General features: G+C 41.9%; 1 protein-coding gene across 1 annotated transcript in view; it reads right to left on the reverse strand.

Moving 5' to 3' along the window:
• The window catches only part of HEXA (hexosaminidase subunit alpha), a 30915-nt gene extending 24144 nt beyond the window's left edge, over positions 1-6771 (reverse strand). Inside the window, exon 1 of the mRNA XM_055536907.1 lies at positions 6460-6771. Coding sequence (XP_055392882.1) covers positions 6460-6712 — 253 coding nt within the window. The 5' untranslated portion in view covers positions 6713-6771. The remainder of the gene's footprint in view (positions 1-6459) is intronic.
• Positions 6772-18445: the final 11674 nt, after the last annotated feature.

Here is an 18445-nt window from a genome sequence, read left to right on the forward strand (position 1 = left end):
AACAGACCTGACTGGAATTTGCACTCTGCCATTGCTAGCTGTGTGACCCTTAACCTCTTTGAGTCTCAGTTCTGAAAGATAAGTGTAACACCAACCTCCCAGAGCTGTTATGAAGATTAGAGGGTGTAACATACAGCAAGTGCCAGATACTCAATAAATGCTAGTTTCCTTCCATTTTCCACTTGTCTTTTCCTAAAAAGAAACTTCTGCAGCTTGGCTGGAAGAGCCTAGGGGCAAGTTGCCTTGTGGGAAAACCATACCACAGAAGCAGCCCTGAGGGCCTTCCATGAGCTTCTTATAGAACCCTGAGGGCTCCATTACTGTGTGATGCTACCCTGCGTGGCAAACAGGCTGACCCACCACCATATTGGGTTGGCCAAAAAGTTCATTTTCTGTAACATCTTAAAAAACCCTTAACAAATTTTTTGGCCCACCCAATATAAAAGGGACATGGGCTTGGAACTCTGAATCGGCCTCAAACTAGGACTATGGCCCTAGTCAAAAGACCAAAGCCACAAATGTGGGATCCTAGTTATCCCCAGGACAAGAGTGAACAGGACTGTAGTTAAACTTTTCATCCAGGAGAGGATACCTGGCAAGCCATCTCCCTTGCTCCCATCCCAAAGCATTACAAAGAAAGGAAGCTTACTGACTGACATTCAAGTGGCCAAGCACTCAAACTTCCTGCATCTGAGCACACACTGTCAGAGAAGAGAGTTTCACACCAGACTCAAGCCACAACCAACCTCAAGATGTGGACAGAATGATAGCACCCGGCTGCTAGAGATCAGAGTTGAGTGCATGGCCAGGGAGCTTAATGCTAGAGATCAGGGTTGAGTGCATGGCCAGGGAGCTTAAGCAATAACAGTAGCTTAAAACAGATGCAGGAAATAAAAGAGAGAAGTTCCTGACCCAGTAATAGGTCTTATTCACTACAACCATGAATACAGAAGAAAAACAAACCCATTTTTCTGTTACAACAGACTACAAACCCTTAAGCCTTGAGGCAGATCACAGAAAATGCTTCTCATATACATGTCTCACCTTTCCAGACTCAACTTCCTCTCTTCAGCTGCCCTGGTCAGCGGCCCCACAAAGGTGAGAGAAAGCTTGTCATCCAATTGGTTAAACCTCTGGATGATGCACATCGACTCTGATCTTGTCACTTATTTCCAGGGTTAGCAGAAGAAATTTAGGAAAATACAGAAACATAAGAGTAATAACCTCTTTCATTTCTAAAAAAAATATTAGTTGGGCAGCAACACTCTGTTTTGTATAACTGTCACCTAAGGAATGTCACTCGGCATTGAGCTCTACAAGGACTGGGTGAGCGGCCCCTGCAGTCACGGACATTCAGCACACCTTGACAGGAGTTTAGGGCAAAGATCAGGAATGAGGCACTCTGTGCTCTGGGAAAACTGGCAGAAGAAGCCCTCAGAAAGTTAAGATATTTTCAGGAGAAAGTTGTATTAATCCAATTTCTTCTATCTTTCCATACATAGAAGAGCACCAGATATCTGTTCCTCGTGACCGAGAGCAGCCTTCTACCAAGATGTGTGCTTGACGGCATGGACCCCTTTCTCCACAATCACCTATGTGCTTGTTGACCCACTACTCACTGGAGCAGTTCTCCAGAGCTGTGAGAGAGGCTGTCTCCTGGGTTATAATCCTGAGTCCCCAAATAAAACTGAACTCACAGATCTCAGGCTATACATTTTAATTTCAGTTGACAAATCATTAGGAAAAGGATTGAGGTTTATGCCTTCAATGGGCTAAGAAATCCACAACATGCCCTAGCAAAACTGAGTAGCTGTAAGGAAAAAAAAAAAAAAAAAAGATCCCACCTGCTGTTAAAAACAAATCAAAAAAGAGGGAATCAACTGGCAAAAAAATCTCCAGTGCCATGCTTCACTCTTCTGTGTGGAGGTGAGGAAGTGGAGTGGAAGGAGATGGGAGGAAAGGCAGCTCCAGGGTTTAGATGTTTTATATTTTGTTTCATTTTAAAAATCACCAAGTTCTTAGGTTTCCCTGGTGTCTCAGTGGTAGATGGTAAATAATCCACCTGCAATGCAGATGACCTGGGTTCAATCTCTGGGTTGGGAAGATCCCCTGGAGGAGGGCATGGCAACCCACTCCAGTATTCTTGCCTGGAGAATCCCCATGGACAGAGGAGCCTGGCAGGCTACAGTCCACAGTGTCGCAAAAAGTCAGACACGACTGAGCGACTAAGCACTGCACATTAAGAGACACAGGTTATATCCCTGGTCTGGGAAGGTCCCACATGCTGAGGAGCAACTAAGCCCAAGTGCCACAACTACTGAGCTGTGCTCTAGGGCTAGAGAACTGTGACTACTGAAGCCCGAGCGTCTAGAGCCCAGGCTCTGAAACAAGAGAAGCCACGGCAATGAGAAGCCCGCACGCTGCAATGAAGAGTAGTCCCCGCTCATCACAACTAGAGAAAAGCCTGCGTAGCAATGAAGACCCAGCACAGCCAAAAAAAAAAAAAAAAACAAACAAACACCCAGTTCTTCCTTCTAGTTCAAAGTTTGTAAAGACACTCATCATTATCTCCCTGTATCCTCAGAAATGCTTGGAATGTAGACACATAAAAAGCAGCAGTAGCTACTTGCAAGTTAGGCAATTTGCCAAAGGAACATAGTTAAAGAAGTGATCAATAAACATTCTGTAGCTGGCTGACTCCTGAGTAGATCATGTTTCAGACCCTAAGTCCACTACTGTAATCGGTCTTCAAGCAGGGGAAAGGGGACGCAGAGATGGCTCAAGGAAATAAGACTGGAATTTTTCATAAACCAGGCCCAGACTACCCACACACATCTAGATCAAGATGAGCTTCTTGGGTTCAGCTGCGAGAAGAGGGGCTGGTAGAGGCCAAGCTATCTTAGGCCCAGGGATTCCAAATGGAACACAATTATTTTGCCCTTCGCTACAAATGATTCTCCTGGTACCTATTCTTCTCAAATCACTGTATTTCTCCTTCTTATATAGCCCTCCATCCTCCACATACCCCATCACAAGAAAAATAATTCTACAAAACTCTCTTGCTGCATTGTTTTCTTCCTCTTCGCTTTTAAGACAATATATATAAGTGGCAGTCAAGTCTTCTGCATAATCAGATTTAGCCACTTTACCTGGACTTTTTAACTTGTATGCAGAGTACATCATGCAAAATGCCAGGCTGGATGAAGCACAAGCTGGAATCAAGACTGCCGGGAGAAATATCAATCACCTCAGATATGCTGATGACAGCACCCTATGGCAGAAAGTGAAGAAGGAATAAAGAGCCTTTTGATGAAAGTGAAAGAGGAGAGTGAAAAAGTTGGCTTAAAACTCAACATTCAGAAAATGAAGATCATGGCATCTGGTCCCATCACTTCATGGCAAATAGATGGGGAACCAATGGAAACAATGAGAGACTTTATTCTTTGGGGCTCCAAAATCACTGCAGATGGTGACTGTAGCCATGAAATTAAAAGACACTTGCTCCTCGGAAGAAAAGCTATGACCAACCTAGACAGCATATTAAAAAGCAGAGACATTACTTTGCCAACAAAGTTCCATCTAGTCAAAGCTATGGTTTTTCTGGTAGTCATGTACAGATGTGAGAGTTGGGACTATAAAGAAAGCTGAGCCCTGAAGAATTGATGCTTTTGAACTGTGGTGTTGGAGAAGACTCTTGAGAACTCCTTGGACTGCAAGGAGACCCAACCAGTCCATCCTAAAGGAAATCAGTCTTGAATATTCACTGGAAGGACTGATGCTGAAGCTGAAACTCCAGTACTTTGGCTACCTGATGTGAAGAACTGACTCATTGGAAAAGACCCTGATGCTGGGAAAGATTCAAGGCAGGAGGAGAAGGGCATAACAGATGATGAGATGGTTGGATGGCATCACCGACTCGATGGACATGAGTTTGAGCAAGCTCCAGAAGTTGATGATGGACAGGGAAGCCTGGCATGCTGCAGTCCATGCGGTGTCAAAGAGTCAGACACAACTGAGCAACTGAACTGAACTGGACTTTATCAACTCCATCAAGCACCCCAAGGCTATGCCTTGTCCTTGTCATGGGGAAGGTTAAAGTGTACACAGCCTCTAGTTCAATTAGAGCAGAGAGAACCAATCAGCATTACTCTTTCTCCCTAGCCCAGCTGCCTCTTACCGGCTTCCCCTCTATGTTCTCTAGATGCAGTTCCAATGCATCTCCAATTCTGTGATGAGTTAAGAGCAGCTTGAGTTAGGACCACAGCATACTGTGTTCCTCCTTTTCATGAAATCACATGCTAATACTCCAAATTTGAAACTTGAAAGACAATCAATTCTAAATGAAACCTGCAGATCATCTTTTTGATGATCTTGGACATAAAGAACAGTCCCTTGGACTGCAATATCAAACCAGTCAATTCTAAAGGAAATCAATCCTGAATATTCATTGGAAGGACTGATGCTGAAGCTAAAGCTCCAATACTTTGGCCACCTGATGCAAAGAGCCAACTCATTAGAAAAGACCCTGATGCTGGGAAAGATTGAAGGCAGGAGGAGTAGGGGGCGACAGAGGGCGGGATGGTTGGATGGCATCACCAACTCAATGAACATAAGTTTGAGGAAGCTCCAGGAGATGGTGAAAGACAGGGAAGCCTGGCATGCTGCAGTCCATGGGGTCGCAAAGAGTCGGACATGATTGAGCGACTGAACAACAGGACATAAACATAAATCATGAAACCTTTTTACAAACTTTTATATGAAGTAGCCCTTTAAAGTTAATTTTAATATATTCAACAAATAATTAAATATCTATGTTCAGGGCATAATTATAGAAGGAATGGCCAAAGGAGGAATTTTAGGAGATCCAGATTGTCATGAACTCTGCCACTTATCAACCTGGTCACTTAACATCTGAGGATGAGCTAATCAAATATTGATAATGGCTGTAGAAAGATCCAGATACTCATACAATAATCTTCCTTCCATTCTACATTAAAAGGTCTGGGAACGGGTGGGGGATTATTCTGTTCAGGGACAATGGCATCCTAAAAAACTCACAGGGATGTACATGTAAACATCAGAACAGGATGAGAACTTTATAATAATCATTAAGGACTATGGCTTCAATCAACTAGTTTCAAGAAAAGCAAAGAAGAATGCAGTCAAATGACATAGTCAGATTTAGTCATTTTACCTGGACTTTTATTAACTCCATCAAGCACCCCAAAAAGTATTTGGAGCAACATTAGTTGGATGCTATCCCAAATAATCAGATCTTTGATCTGCAAACAGGATGTGGCTTAATGATCAAAACAGAGAACTAGGTTCATTCAAGTATCTAGGGCCTAAAATAATCCTGTTTAACAAGTTTAACAACATGTAACACATACCTTCCAGTTGGCAGAAACACCTGTCAATTACAAGTACTAAATACTTCCACAAACCATTTAGCAATTAATGGACTACAGCTAAGCCTTGGAGGCAAGTTCAGAATAGAGTTGAAACTCAACACCAGACTTGTTTTTTTAGAAAACCTGGAAGTATGAACTTCACTGAATTCAAGGACTGGCTCAAAACCAGAAGTTGTGCTGCATTAAGAAAGCACTGGGGACTTCACTAGCAGTCCAGTGGTTAAGACTCTGCATTCCCAGGGCACGGTGCATGAGTTTGATCTCTGGTGGAGGAGCTAGCCTACAAGGACACTGGAAGCTTTAGCTAAGTTTTAACTTGCATATGGGGCTTTCCAGGTGGCTCAGTGATAAAGAATCCACCTGCCCAGCACTGTGATTTTAACTGTAAGCCTCTGTGCCTCTGCTCAAACCTTCCTTCCTTCCTGGAATACCCTCCTTTCAGTCCTGGCCAATTATATCCACTACCTCACTTTAAGTGGCTGCTTAAAACTCATTTCCTTATGGAAGTGATCAATGATTTTCCTCTCACAGTTTAAACATTTCCCTAGTAGGGATCAAATAGTTTTATGTAATTTTGCACAGGTCAGTGTATCTCTCATGTCTAGTTTTACCAGTGGTGGGTATTAGTTCTAATCTCCTCTGCGCAGCCCTGATCACAACCTCAGTAGGACCTGGACACTGGAACAGGCTCAGAGGGATCACCTTAGATGTCTACTGGCACGGTATTTTTTAGGAATTTCCTATTCTGATTGAACTGTAGTCCTAAAGCAGACTTTCTTGGTGAAATATATAGCAGGAGGGCAGGATTACAGAAAAGTTCTGGTCAGTCAATTTAGTGAAGAAGTGAATGGAGGTGGAGAACCAACCCTTGGGGAGGCTGAGAGGACAGCTGGAGAAAAAAGGCAGGTGGAAGTGGAAGCTAGAGGATTGGGACAGACGAGGGGGTTGGGCAAAAGGCAGAGGAAGGGCGTTTCAGGAGGTTTGGGGGAGCTGTCCTAAGGCAGGGCCTTTCGGAGCCCGGGAAGGAGACTGGGCAGGTCCGACTCACCTATGGGGTGGGGAAAACGGAAAGTCACAGAGCCGAAGAGCAGGTCACGGTAGCGTTGGAAGGCCTCGTCGAGGACGGAGCAGCCCACCTGCGCGGCCGAACTGAGATGGTACTGGAATTGGAAGCTTTGCGGGAAGATGGTGTACCGCAGCTCAGAGGTCTGAATGTACTGGGGCCATGGCCACAGGGCCGTCGCCCGCCCAGCGAACGCTGCCGCCAGCAGCAGCGAAAACCTGAGCGTGGAGCCTGCCATGGCCCGCCGGTCTGCTTCCCCTCTCCCAGCCGGCCGGGCCACGTGACAGCCTGGTCAGGTGAGCGGTGCCCGCGTGACAACCGGCGGGTCACGTGACCCGCTACAGCTCCTCACCAGTGACCCGGGAGTACTGATTCCCATCCCTCCAGTCCCAGAGTGAACCCGAAGCTCCTGCCGCCTGCGGTGGATGGTGCAGGGCATCGGCGATGGTTCAAGCTCAGGCGGTTCCCGGGACTGGTGGAGCAGTAGCTAATGCACCTCCACAGTTGCCAGGCCTGCGATCACAGAACTATATGCGCACCAGAGGATAGAAGCCCCATGTGGGGAGGCCGAGTGGGCGAGCGAGAAAGGAAAGTCTCCCGAGCGGTGAACGCGGAATAAAAGGTCGCCAGGCTTCCTGGGAGATAAAGGAAGTCCCAGGCCCAGGGAACTTAAGAAGCAAAAAAATGGAAACTTAAAACCATAGGCCCTTGTGATGTGAAATGCTGTGGGGCAGAAAGGGGTTGGAATTAGGTAGTCAGAATGGCTCAGCTAGAGAGTGCATCACAAGATTACAAAAATGGGAACTACTTATGACTGGGGAAAAGATGTGTACTTTCAGAGCAAGCTTGAGGCGACCTGTTTCCTGGGTCTGGAGTGGGTTCTTCTTTAGTGGTTAATAATCTCCCAGTAACTGCCCCCAGATCCCCTCCTCACAGACAAAAATGCCACAAACAGGCTAGGTCCTGTACTTAACGCAAGCGATAAGACATTGCTTGTACTTTGGTTGCAAACTGGAGAACACCCAGAGATGACAGGTCTTATACCCAGAGAGAAATTCTGCAGGGGTTTACATAGAAAGTCCGAGAATCAGGACTTAGTACAGTAGGAAATTGAAAATTAGCCCGAAGATTTGCATTTTAGAAATCTCATGTTGAGTGGTTGGATGGATAAGAAACCAGTGAGGGAGGCTTTTTTTTTTTTTTGAATTGGAAGATAATGAGAGCTTTAATTCCTGCAGTGGGAAAGGAAGAGAGCTATAGATCCAGGAAAAGTGGGTATCTGGAAGCAGAGAGGTCAAGGGGCTTGAAGGCTGATCAGTGAGAACACAGATATTTATTGAGTCAAGGACCCTGTCTTCTTTGTTCACCACTGTATTATCAGAGCACAGTTGAATCCCTCACTGCAAAAGGAGATAAAAATAGTGCTGTTGTGAGGCATTATTTGGTTAGTAGGTAATTTTTTTATTATAAAATTGCATTTTAGAATTAGAAAAATGGTAAGATCAGGAAAATGAACTTTTAAAAATAAAAGTCTCTTAAAAATCATGATCACTTATATCTAGGTTTTAGGTACCTGTGAAAGTGAACATTGCTCTATCGTGCCCGACTCTTTGCAACCTCACGGACAATACAGTCCATGTAATTCTCTAGGCCAGAATACTGGAATGGGTAGCCTTTTCCTTCTCCAGGTATTTAGCAGTTATATATACATGGATCACTGGCTTCCCTGGTAGCTCAGTGGTAAAAAATCTGCCTGCAATGCAGGAGACCCAGGTTCTATCCCTCAGTTGGATAGATCTCCTGGAGGAGAGCATGGCAACCCACTCCAGTACTCTTGCCTGGAGAATCCCATGGACAGAGGAGCCTGGAGGGCTGTAGTCCATAGGGTCGCACAGAGTCGAACACAACTGAAGCGACTACGCAGCACCAGCATACACACCTTATGCTGGGAAATCAAATAAATATTCTCTCTCACCTTTTTTAACTTTTCAGGATTCATCAAGAAATTCCTCTTAGAAGGTCAGTTATGCTATTTAATAGAACAGAGCTTGTAGCAAAGGAAGTAGAAATTAGATCTCTCAGTTTCAGATCCTAATATTGCATATTTACACTAATTTCTATATTGCTTAAACCTAAATTTTCATCCTCACTAACAAATGCCTGAGTACTCCACCAGTTAGGAGTACCACCATTACCCAGTTACTTAGGAAGGAGATCCAAGAACCATTGTCAGAAAACCAACTTCATAATCAGGTAGCTGTCCCACAGGATCGATAATTTTTTTTTTCAGGATCAATAATTTGGGGAGAGTTCAAAGCAAGTTAAAGGTGAGATCAAGGTCAAAGTGGGGTTTCAGGACTGGGCAAGTGCTATAACTCTCCTTTCTGTGATACTCAACCTATATCAGGAGAGAGAAGTAATTTACATAAAAGAGCCACAAAATGAAGAAGCTGGACTCAAATAAGGAGACTATAAAAATTACTAATGAAAATACTTAGAGATTATTGTTGAGAGATATTCGCACAGAGTTGGACACGACTGAAGTGACTTAGCAGCAGCAGCATTCTAAACATATTCCAATTATTCCCTCTCTGACAAGTATATCAGACAATCAGAAAAGTAATAGACAATCATTAAAATTTTAAAAAAATCATCAGAGTCCAATTAAATATTAAGAGCCTAGCAGTAATAGTAGCAAAAATTAAAATTAATGGTTATTTAACATTATAAACTGTAGTATATATACTACATTGCCATCAATTTTGACAGTGTGTACATGTCCATCCCAAACTCTCTAACAATCCCTTATATGAATAACAAAAACAATGATACAGATAATATGTATTATATATCTTATTGTTTTCTTTTTTTCTTTTTATTAAAGACAACTTAGATAAATAAAATATGATTTAACTTCCATATCTATGAAAGTGAAAATTCTTGTCGTGTCGGACTCTTTTCCACCCCATGGACTATACAGTCCATGGAATTCTCTAGACCAGAATACTGGAATGGGTAGCTGTTCCCTTCTCCAAGGGATCTTCCCAACCCAGGGATTGAACCAAGGTCGCTTGCATAGCAGGCGGATTCTTCACCAGCTGAGCCACAATATCTGTAGCATCTAATAGAATTAGTTTATCTATCAGAAAAAGAATTCATTGTCAGACAATGTATCCAGATTTTTGGCTCCTAAAGTGGAATCATTAGTGTAGAAGGAGAGAGGCGGGAATGACTAATTTTGCCTGAGGAAGTCTTTCCAAGAGGAAATGATTTGAGCTAGCTTCCAAAACATGAGTTGGCAGGGAAGGAGCATGGGCAAAGCACAGAGGTGTGGAAGAAGATGGCATATTGAGCATAGGGTTTATGGGGATAGCTAAGGAGAAATGTGCCATGATGATCTCACTTCTACCATATTCCCTCTCCCTCAATGCCTTTCCCACCTCCCACTCCCACCACCTACTTGAAGGGCTAAACTTACATTTTACCACCCTGTCAATCTCTGGCTTCTCAAATTTGGGTAAGATACCATAGCCCTCTAAATTTTTCTCCATCAGAGCACTTATCTCAGTATTGTAATTGCGTGTCCATTTGTCTGAGTTCTCCACTAGTGTGAAAGTTCCTTAAAGGCAAGTTCTGTATTTACTGCTGTATTCCTAGCCCTGGGCATATCTCCTCAGAACTCGACTTCAAAGACCCGGGAGATCCCAGCCTGCCCTACCTGCTGATTCTTTGTGAGTGGCAGGTAGAAGGGGAGGGACATCCAGAGAGGATAGATACCTGGGAGGGACAGGAAGACTCTGGGAGAGTTTAGCAAAATAATAAAGAACCTGCCTGCCAGTGCAGGAGACCTAAGAGACACTTGCATTGATCCCTGGGTTTGATCCCTGGTTGCGAAGGTCCCTTGGAGAAGGAAGTGGCTACCCGCTCCAGTATTCTTGCCTGCAGAATCCCATGAACAGAGGAACCTGGCAGGCTACAGTCCATAGGATTGCAAAGAGTCAGACACGACTGAAGCGACTTAGCACAGCACTCAGTACAATAGTGCATAAAGAGAAATGCTGACAAAAATTACTTTAGAAAAAGTAGGCTGAAGCTGAGTGATAAAGTAAGGAAAGGAGGAAATTCTTGATCAAGGTTCTGTGTACTAGATAAATGGTACCTTATTTATCTCTCACACCAGCTGTGTGAAATTATCATCCATATTTTACAGTTGAGGAAACGGGCTCTGAGAATTAAAATAATTTAACCAAGGTCCCATAGATAGTTGTCAGAACCAGTATTTGAACCCAAGTCTTCTATGCCCAAATCTATTGCTTTTATATCTATCATACTTACTTGAAAGCTAAGCTAAAGACTGTATTGAGATTTTATTCTTAAGTCTGTGGGAAGCTAGTGAAATGTCTTAGCTGAAGAGTAATGGGACGAGAGTTGAAATTTGCTCAGGTCAGTTTGTTAACATATGTAGGAGGAATTGAATGGGGAAGGTTGTGTGCAGGTAGATTAGGTCTGAGGTTGTTGACTCAGAGCTCTCTAAACAACTGACCATTCTTACATGCTGTGGGGCTCAGAAAATGCAGACCCAGATTCACCTGGGAAGGATGACTTCATTTTTCTTTTCCCATGTTGGCTAGCCAGACCAATGAGACTTAAGCTTTGTATAGTTTGTCAACATTTACAGAAGTGGAGATGGCCAAAATTGGCTATGCTCCATGACTCTCTTTATGCCCATTCCATATGAACTATATGGAAGCATCACTCCCTCTAATGTACCCTGTTACCTCCAGCTTCTCCAGTGCTACGTCCAAAATTAAATTACGCTATCCAGTTCCCCACTACTAAACATTACAGCGTTCCTTGAGGTTACTAAAAATATTCTGTGTCCAGTTTGTCTTCTTTTTGAGCCGTATCCCCTCTACTCTCTTAGTCATATAACTGTTCCAGTTATTTTTTCAGGCTTGTTGTTTAGTCACTAAGTCGTGTCCAACTCTTCGCGACCCCATGGACTGTAGCCCACCAGGCTCCTCTGTCCATGGAATTTCCCAGGCAATTATACTGGAGTGTGTTGCCATTTCCTCCTCCAGGGGATCTTCCTGACCCAGGGATAGAACCTGAGTTTCCTGCATTGGCAGGCGAATTCTTTACCACTGAGGCACCTGGGCAGCAACCCCTTTTCAGGCTTACCCCCGATTCTTTTTGTTTAACATTTTTATTTTTTAAAATATTTATTAAAAAATATTTATTTGGCTGCACCACATCTTGGTTGTGGCATGTGGGATCTTCGATCTTCATTGCAGCATGCAGGATCTTTAGTTGTGACATGTAGGATCTAGTTCCTCCACCAGGGATTGAACCCAGGCCCCTTGCATTGGAGCACGGAGTCTTAAGCACAGGACCACCAGGAAATCCCACCCCCACCTAATTGTTAACAACTTTTCCTAACTCTAGACATACATTTCTTGCAATAATTGGCCTTGTCCTGTCTCTCTGCAGTCCTAGCCTACACACAGATTTTTTTTTAATTGCCTGGATATATATTTACATGGGAGTTTTTCTTTAGTTTTAGAAAAACTAAAGCCCTGAGGGAACTTTCAACAGATCTGAGCAGAAGGAGTGACAGTGGGGAAGAGGGATATGGGTCAAATGCAGTGATGTTTCAAATACAAAGTGACCAAACTCAGCAGCTAACTGGGGAAAGCGGGGATGGGGACAAGTGAAAGAGGAGAGAAAAAGGTGCACCAGTCTGGTTCCCCAAGGGAATGGTGGGGCCACTGACTGGATACAAAATGAAGTGCCAGTTTTGGAAAAAAGATGATGAACTCTGAGACATGCTGCGTTGGGGGAGACTGAAGGACAGCAGAGTTAAAATGTCTAGGAGGGCAAAGGAAATACAGGCTGGGAGCGCGAAAGAGAGCTCTGGGCATCATCTGCTCAAAGATAATAGTTGAGATCATAAAAATAGTCAAGAGATAATGGGAAAATGGAAGGAAGACTAAAAAATAGGGGAAAAGAAGATTCTGGTAAGAGAAGTGCGTGAGGGATAAAAGAAACACAGAGGGGATATAGTGATTAGTAGGGTAGACTGAGATCAGAGATGTAGATAAGGGTAAGGGCTTGCCTGAGCATTTATTTTTAGTTGCTTTAAAATTTTATTTATTTATTTTTGGCTGTGCTGGGTCTTTGTTGCTGCAGGGGCTTTTCTGTAGTTGCAGAGAGCAGAGGCTTCTCTCTATTTGGTGGTGCTTGGGCTACTCATTGCAGTGGCTTTTCTTGTTGCAGAGCACGGGCTCTGGGGCACGGACTTCAGTAGTTACGCCAAGTAGGTTCTAGAGCACAAGTTCAGTAGTTGTGGTGCACGGGTTTAGCTGCTCTGCCATATGTGGAATCTTCCCAGATCAAGGATTGAACCCACATCTCCTGCATCGGTTGGTGGATTCTTTACCACTGATCCCACCAGAGAAGCTTACCTCCTAACTTTAAAATACAAATGTGTCATAAGAAGCCTTCACAGTCAAAATACATTGATTTTATCGCCATGACATGCCTTTTGCTTGCAAGGAATATAGGGACTCATGTTATTTCAGGGGAAAGGAGGTCTACTGAAGTGATATACATAACAGCCCAGACAAGAAGAAAAACCAGGTTTCAGAATGAGCCGAAATCAAGGGGCTGACTACTCTCTCATCTCCCTCTCTCTTACGACTTATGTTCTCTGAGTATCCGCTCCTCTGGTCAGTTTTCTCTTTGCTTGTCAAGTTACTGGAACTTCCTTATAATCTCTAATTCCCCTGTGACTTGACATTTATTGCACAATACCCAAAATTTTCCATGACTTTACAGCTTGAGAATCCTCTCCTTCTTCTATCTGTGCCTCTGGAAATCCCGCTATTTTCTAAAACTCTGTGCAAATCAAGATTTTTTTTTTTCATTTTTCTTACTTTTCTTGCCTTGTCGTGCAGCTTGCGTGATCTTAATTCCCTGATGAGGGATGGAACCTGGGGCCTGGGCAGTGAGCACATCCAGTCCTAATCACCGGATCACCAGGGAAGTCTCAAATCAAGATTCTTTTGATCTCCCTGGAAGAATAGTGTACATGTTTCATAATTTAACCAGTTACCTACTATGCACACCTAGGCTGCTTCCAAGTTTTCTCAGTTACAGACAGTGCTACAATGACATTTGTACATTGTACATTGTACCCTCTACAATTTTTAGACGGTACTGGTTGCCAAGCTACTGTGTTTTCATCCTTTCTCACCATCAATACCTTGCTTTTCATTTGGAAATTTGATCCGTCAGTTTGGTAGCTTGGATGAGGCTGAGCTAGCCCTGGTTTAAGCCACGTAATTAGGGTTACCTCCCCCACCCCCTCAGTATAAACACTGAGAAGCGTAGGATAAGAATGTACATTTCCACCAATAATGTGTGAAAATGCCTACTTCATTACTGTCTTCCAACATTAGTATTTACCTTTTCATTGCTACTGTTGATGCCTTGAAATTAATTTTTAGCTCTAGCAAGATGCATGACTTCTACATCATTATAGAAAAAGAAGCTGGATCATTCTGGAAAAAATAAGGAGATAGGACGAAGTAACATGAATATATAATTAACCAAAAATACAAAGAATAAAAGGATAGAAATAAGCCCAAACTATCTAGACCTATGTAAATAGGTGAGTGAAAGTGGCTTTGTGGTGTCCGACTCTTTGAAATCCTCTTTGAAACTATACAGTCCATGGCATTCTCCAGGCCAGAATACTGGAGTGGGTAACCTTTCCCTTCTCCAGGGGATCTTCCCAACCCAGGGATCAAACCCAGGTCTCCCACACTGGAGGCGGATTCTTTACCAGCTGAACCACCAGGGAAGCCCAAGAATACAGGAATTGGTGGCCTATCCCTTCACCAGCGGATCTTCCTGACCCAGAAGCCAAATCAGGGTCTCCTGCATTGCAGGCAGATTCTTTAAATACCCCCATTAAAGGACAAAGACTCTCAAGTTGAGTCAAAAAAAAAAAAAAGCCTAAATGTTATTGTTAACAGACCTTTTATTTTGTTTATTTATTTTTTGGTGCCTAGACAGGGACTTGCCTCGACCCTCAGATTAAAAGTCTGATGCTTTACCAGCTGAGCTACCCAGGCTGTTAAGAAACATTTTAGTTGAAGTCTGAAAGAATAGTCAGAGATATACCACAAGAATGCAGACAAAAAGGGAGCAAGGACGGCATTTATTAACATGTGAAAAGAACTCAAGACACACACAAAATTGAATGAAACAAAGATAAATATTTTTAATGATAAAAGGTACAATTCACAAAGAAGATAGACATCAGAAACCATTAGACACCTAACAACAAAGAAACAAATATACCTAAAGCAAAAATCAGAAGAAATATAAGGGAAAAGAAAAAATTATAATCATAGTGAGACATAATTAACATTTCTCTGAGAATATTGTATCAAGTGCAGAAAAGAATAAGAATAAGAACATCTCAAATGATGTCATTAGTAATTTAAATATAATAGATTTAGAATCTTATATCCTCCACAAATGTATAAAAATTTTGTATCTCATATGTTATTAGCTGTCCATAGGACATTTAGAAAAACTGGCAAAAATGTAAACATTACAAAAAGTAAAATTCTTTTTTTTTCTTACTCAAAGTTTTCCAACTCATTTTATTTTGCAGTGTTTTTTTTCTTACTCAGAGCTTTCCAACACATTTTATTTTGCAGTTTTTTTCAAGTAGAATTCTTATAGGATAGGTTCTTTGACCATAATATATAAAAATTGAGGAGGAAAAATCTAAACATGTAGATATATTTTTAAGATTCTAAATAATTCTCAGGCCAACTATAACAACAAATATGTGGTGTCCAAAAGATGAAAGAACAAGGTGAACAAGGAGAATCTTGGAATACAGGAGCAGAAAAAAAACAGAACTTTATCGTCCGTCCCTCCCCCAGGTTGTTAACTATTGAAGAATCTTTAGGCTCTCCTGAGCAGTATAACCTGTTTTCCCTCCTACCCCAAATAGGGAGAAGGTATTTGCTCTACTCTTCCGCCACCCAGTATACTATCCCACTCCTTGTACCTGGGCTATAAAAATGGACCAAGGACCCATGTTCAATGTCGGCTCCCCCAGACTATCAGGAAGCCGGCCTACTGTGCCAGCAGCGACTGTCCCCTCCCCCACTCTAATGAACTTTATTCTCCTTTCATTCTGCCTCGTGTCTGGAGTTCTTTTCCAACCCTGGCATGGACCACAGCAAAATACTCCTAGAAGCATATCAGAAGAAGAATGTCTCCTGTCCAAACATTTTATTACAGGAATGCAAAACTAGTTAAACAATAGAAAATGCATTAAGGCGATGTTTATATTAAATAGCTTGAAAAGAGAAGGACCATATTCTAGAAGTTAAGAAGGAAGTTGATATGGCTATTCTAAATTAGACATCTTGATGAAACAGAAATAGAATGGAACTTCTTTAACAAGAAAATGAATGTACATATGAAACAAAAGGCAATAGAGTCTGTTCTGTGAAAGTCAAGAGTAAGATAAGGATGCCACTATCCTTAATAAAACTTTAATCAATGAAATAAGACACATTTTGTAAAGGAAGAGACAGAATTATCATTATTTGCAGATGATAACGATGTCTACTTAGAAAATTTGAGAATTATCCAACGAAACTATTAGAATGAAAATAATTTCAGTCAAGACCTGATAAAAGATAAATAAATAGAAAAAGAAAGCTTTTATATTTATATGTTAGCAATAACAAATTATGAAGTCAAATGGAAAATTTTGGTTCACAAAAGCAAGTAGGTTAATGTATGTGAGACACCTAGCACAGTTCCTAGTAGATAAGGTTATATGAATAATCTGTAACAATAAAATATTGATTTTATAGATTCCTAGAGGTGAAATTACCAAGACAAAAGATACATTTTTAAGATTCTTGATTTTAAAAAATATGTATCTAACTTTTTATTAAAGTATAATATGCATATTAGAACTCATAGAACATCTCCAGCACTCCAAAAGTTCCCTGCATGTCCCCTCTTTGTCCCTAGTCATTTTCCTCCCAAAGGTATCTCTTTTTTAAAAATTATTCTTTTAATAGAAGATTGATTTTTCTTTTTTTAAATATTTATTAATTTATTTATTTGGCTGCACCGGGTCTTAATTGTGGCATGTGGGATCTTTAATCTGCCTTGCGACATGTGGGATCTTTAGTTGCAGCATGTAGGATTCTTTTTTATATATATAGTTTCAGCATTTGAACCCTTAGTTGTGGCATGCAGGATCTAGTTCCCTGACCAGGGATCGAATCCGGGGCCCCCTGCATTGGGAGCATGGAGTCTTAGTCACTGGAGCACCAGGGTTGTTCTGGCACGATATTTCTGACTTCTGACCACACTGATTAGTTTTGCTAGGTTTACACTTTATTTGAGTGGAATCATACCTATGTAGCCTTTAAGTCTGGCTTCTTTTGCTCAGCATTACATTTATGAGATTTATTCATATTTCTCATGTGCTTGTAGATTACTCATAATCCTTGCATGAATTTACCTTAAGTTTCATTCTTCTACCCAACTGCTAGTACTTTCCAGTTGGGGGCTATTATGAAAAGTACTAAAAAAAAAAAAAAAAAGTACTGCTGGGAGCACACATGACATGTATGACACCTGTCTTTTGGTAGACATGAGGACAGTTTCCTTTTGCATACCTACCCTACCCAAGTCTTCCCAGGTGGTGCAGTGCTAAAGAATCCGCCTGCCAATGCAAGAGATGCATGAGATGCAATATCAGTCCTGGTCCAGAAGATCCTCTAGGGAAGGAAATGGCAAAGCACACCAGTTTTCTTGCCTGGAAAATTCCATGGACAGAGGAGCCTAGCGGCCTACACTACAGTCCATGGGGTTGCAAAGAGTTGGACACAACTGAGTGACTGAGCACACTCACACACTAGATTGAAAAGGGAATGTGCTTATTCATCTCCAGAAGATACTGCCAAGCAGTTTTTCAATGTGACTATACCAATTTACACACCAAAAGACATATGAGAGTTCCAGTTGCTGCCCATACTTGCTGATACTTTTTCATTTGAGCCATTCTGATGGAAGTGTAGTGTTACTGCATTATGGTTTTAATTTGTATTTTCCTGATGACTAATGAAGTTGAGCTCCTTTTTATATATGTATTGCCCATTTTGATATCATGCAAAGCATCAATTGCCATTTTCCTAGTAGATTGCTTTCTTCCCTATTGATTTGTAAGAGGTTTCTTTTTGTTTTGTCTGCATCAAGTCTTAGTTGTGGCACACAGGGTCTTTTGCTGTGGCGCATGGACTCTCTAGTTGTGGCTTAGTTGCACCTCGGCATGTAGGATCTTAGTTCCCTGACCAGGGATTGAACTCTCATCCCCTGCATTGCAAGGTGGATTCTTAAACACTGGACCACCAGGGAAGTCCCTTGAAAGAGTTCTTAATATACACTTGCTACAAACCCTTTGTTAGATATAAGAGTTGCAATATTTTACCCCATTCTGTGGATTGTCTTTTTACTCTCTCAATGGTATCTTCTAGTGAATAGAAGTTCATAATTTCAGTATAATCTATCAAAAATTTCCTTTGTAGTTAGCACTTTTTCATGTCTTGTTTTTTTCCAACAAAAATTGTTTTTTCAGTACCATAAACTTATTTTAATATCTTTTTCTCTATGACTAAATACACAATTATAATAAAAGTAATGTGTTTTTCTGTTGTCAAGATGGGTGTGTGCTAAGTCACTTCAGATGTGTCCGACTCTTTGCAACCCCATGGACTGTAGCCAGTTTCCTTGTCCATGGGATTCTCCAGGCCAGAATACTGGAGTGGGTTCCCATGTCCTTCTCCAGGGGATCTTCCCGACCCAGGGATCGAACCCACATCTCTTATGTCTCCTGCATTGGCAGGCACGTTCTTTACAA

The sequence above is a fragment of the Bubalus kerabau genome, chromosome 10, assembly GCF_029407905.1.
Source record: "Bubalus kerabau isolate K-KA32 ecotype Philippines breed swamp buffalo chromosome 10, PCC_UOA_SB_1v2, whole genome shotgun sequence".
Taxonomy (NCBI): Eukaryota; Metazoa; Chordata; class Mammalia; order Artiodactyla; family Bovidae; genus Bubalus; species Bubalus kerabau.